Genomic DNA, 3,339 nt, shown 5'->3' on the forward strand with positions numbered 1-3,339 from the left:
TATCACACAAACAAATATACCAGTTTTTACAGCACCTTACTGACAGGAAGTTGGCTAACAATGATCTAGAAGAGTAAATACAGAGAGTACTGCCAGCTACTCCTGTTTGATGTTCACCTCTACAGGTTGACGGTGATGAATGTTTACAGAAAATGTTTTTGGCAAATCATCGCTGATTGTTCTGATAAATGTAATATAACGGAGCGTCGTTGAAAATAGAGTACTAACATGTAGCTTGTAGAACAGAATTCAACCTAAAACTGTCGGTATGAAACACTTGTGTTATTCGGGAAGAAAAATTAATCAGTTACTCTTTAAGATGCAAACATGTTGATTTGTCACTCTTTAATGTTCCACAATGTGCTATATCACTAACTGAGATGAAGAATACAACAATTGAACGCAACGTTTCAACAATTTTCATTGCCATGACATCCTTATAATATTCAAATTCTACATTTTAACGAAGAAAGCGTTTCCAACATTTACATTTATCATGACTTCTAGGTTTTATTGTACACAACATTTCGATAAATTACAATCTGATATATCTTTAATGATCAATTCTATCTCGATACCATGGTTAAGGTTATACACATACAGCATAATTATATTCATAGAAAATAACATTGTATAATGTTCTACACTCTTCAATTTAGTTTAGAAGTATCTATTTAACTTATATTTTTTTAAGAAAACTTGTAAATTGTTTTCAACGAGAGTATCTATTTTAAAACTGTGTTAAAAGAAAACTTTGTTAACAATGTTTTGTGTTGTGTTTTTATGTAAAGTTTGTAATTTCAGGTTTGTGAAGAATTTTAATTGGTTGTGATGTAAGGTTGTGTTTTTTATCTGAAGGTTTGTTGGTAAGACAGATATAATTTATCCTGACAATCTTCTCTACTGATTATACAGGTAATTCTACATTCTTACGATATTTAGTTTAACATCTTAGAGTTCAAAATATTCAATCGAACATTAGATTGGTCGTAGTGTAATTTATCGAAACATTGATTGCTGAAAATACTACTATGCACGTTAATGATGATATATGATAAAGATAACAATGGAAATGTTAAAAACACAGGATACATGTGCTCTCCATATCGTGATCCGTAAGACAAATTCCAGAACATGTACATAAACACAGGGTAATCCATCAGTCAGGGTTACCATGAAATGAGTTTAAGAGCAATTATGGATCATTTAAGACCAAAAACGTTCTTTATTATTACGCTATGAAAAGAACATATCTCTTTTCAAAATAGTCTTGAGCTTCTATCTCTATCGCTCCTATATGCTATATTTGTAACATAAAACGTTACTGAAATCAAAATGCTCGAAAAACTGCACTTGCACAAATGTCGAGAAACATAACTAAGAAGACGATAAGATATATCCAAATGATTTTACAACCAATGACAAACTCGTGGTCATTAAACAACATCAATTAATTGTTTACAACTAATTAATAAACTGTTTAATTATAACACAATACCTCTATTATTAATAATTCAGCCCGTTCACACTGGAGATAATAGTTTATTAAATCTTACTCGAGATGACTATGAACACATCAAGTCGTAACGGATTGGCCACTTTAAGAGTAGTAGATTATATTGGTGTTAACACTAACTAAAGTAAGATCAAACTGAACACAATAGATATGTTACTCAAGCCCGTTCACACTATAGAATTAAACTCTGAACAGATTTTTGTGAAAACACACTTCATTTTATGAATTATTATTTTCAATCAATTTCCGATTTTTGAGTAACGTGCGAAATCGTCGTTCAAACACTACACTTCTAAACTTTTTATTTCATTTTCTACATCACTAATTAAATATCCGGACAAAGGCTGTATAAAATGAAACAACCGTGCTATAGTTTCATAAACAATCTTACATTCTGTGGTCGCACATCTTCTACGTTTTTACTTACGGAATTGATCCAGCAGCTTCCTACGTTCTACAATTTACGTTTTATTATCGCACATCTCATCTACTAACACATCACATCTACAAGCGTATATGTTCCGGTGCTCGTTAACGACCATACTGTCTTTACTAGTTACACATTTTCTACTCTTTCTAAATACGAACATTAACTGCGTTGCTCCAGTTTATAGTCGCACATCTACGGACGTTTACTGTGTTACTTCAGAAACAATGGAATCGTCGAAAACCAACACCATCGCCACCTTGTTAGACCAGTATCGAGTTACAGAGTTCTGTTTGAAGCGAGCCTGGGATCAAGTTATCTTGTTACAGAACCGACTGTTTGATCTGAAGATTCGATACGACCGAGCCAAATCCAACGGTCAGAGAGCTTACCAATATTCCTACAAACAACGTCAAACCATCATAGAGAAGACACTGAGGATGTACGCCACCTATACTGAATTCAAGGCCGATAACCTCTTTCAACTGCAGATCTGGTTGATGATGCTGGGTTATAATTTTGAAGCTGAAGACGAGTATGAGGAAGGTGATGAAGATGAAGAATTTGATGATATGGTAGAACAGGAATATATGTTTGTCGAAGATGATTATTATATTGACGATGATGAACTGGTGGCATCTTTGTGAAGGGATAACTCTGATTTGTGATACTGTTAGATACTATACCTTGAATCTGTTTCTTAAATTCATAAAGGAATATTCTCTAGTAAATCTTGAAGTTTGCGGAACAACTATAGAGCGACGTTTTGAGTGAATCTAATGATACAATATGTCTGTTAAGATGATTAATTTAAAACATCTGATGAACCAATGACATCTTGAACAATTTTTGTGATTTTTTTGTTGATTTGTTTTGTATTATTGTTATGTTGTAGTTGAATGCCAATAAACATTTTAATTTTGAACTTTCTTTTATAACTCGAGAATACAGTAGTCTTAGTTTCTCAATAAGAGGATCGTGATGATCTATTACATTTCATCAACAACCTGATTGCAGAACTGGCTTAACATTTTACTAGCCTCAAGATAAAGATGTCAAACTCCAGTTTATATCAATATACCCACAAGTATCGTAGACTGTGAAATTCCAGCCCTTCAGGTGTCAGTTAGGTCAACTATACTCATACAAAGTAATACAAAGTTTCATTTCATTCAGTTCTTTTACGATTTTTAACAAGTATTTCTTCGGTACTCAATTGCAATTATGATTCAGTGTATATCTACAGCCTGATTTACTCCTGGTAACGGCGCTGATATCATCTACAGCCTGATTTAAATTTTAACCTTCCGGAACTGCTGAAATTCCTGGCAACCATTCTGTTGTGTCTAGGTTCGAACGTATGTGACGCCGAAACAGTATATACGCTTCTGGTTGC

The 3,339-nt window shown here is 33.2% G+C and overlaps 1 protein-coding gene across 1 annotated transcript; it reads left to right on the forward strand.

The window, feature by feature from the left end:
• Positions 1-2,170: 2,170 nt before the first annotated feature.
• On the forward strand, positions 2,171-2,590 carry LOTGIDRAFT_176718 (hypothetical protein; the record flags this gene model as incomplete). Its single annotated transcript, XM_009056440.1, has 1 exon — positions 2,171-2,590. The coding sequence occupies one exon, from the start codon at positions 2,171-2,173 to the stop codon at positions 2,588-2,590; it is 420 nt and encodes a 139-aa protein (XP_009054688.1).
• Positions 2,591-3,339: the final 749 nt, after the last annotated feature.

The sequence above is a fragment of the Lottia gigantea genome, assembly GCF_000327385.1.
Source record: "Lottia gigantea unplaced genomic scaffold LOTGIsca_2783, whole genome shotgun sequence".
NCBI classification, from domain to species: Eukaryota; Metazoa; Mollusca; class Gastropoda; family Lottiidae; genus Lottia; species Lottia gigantea.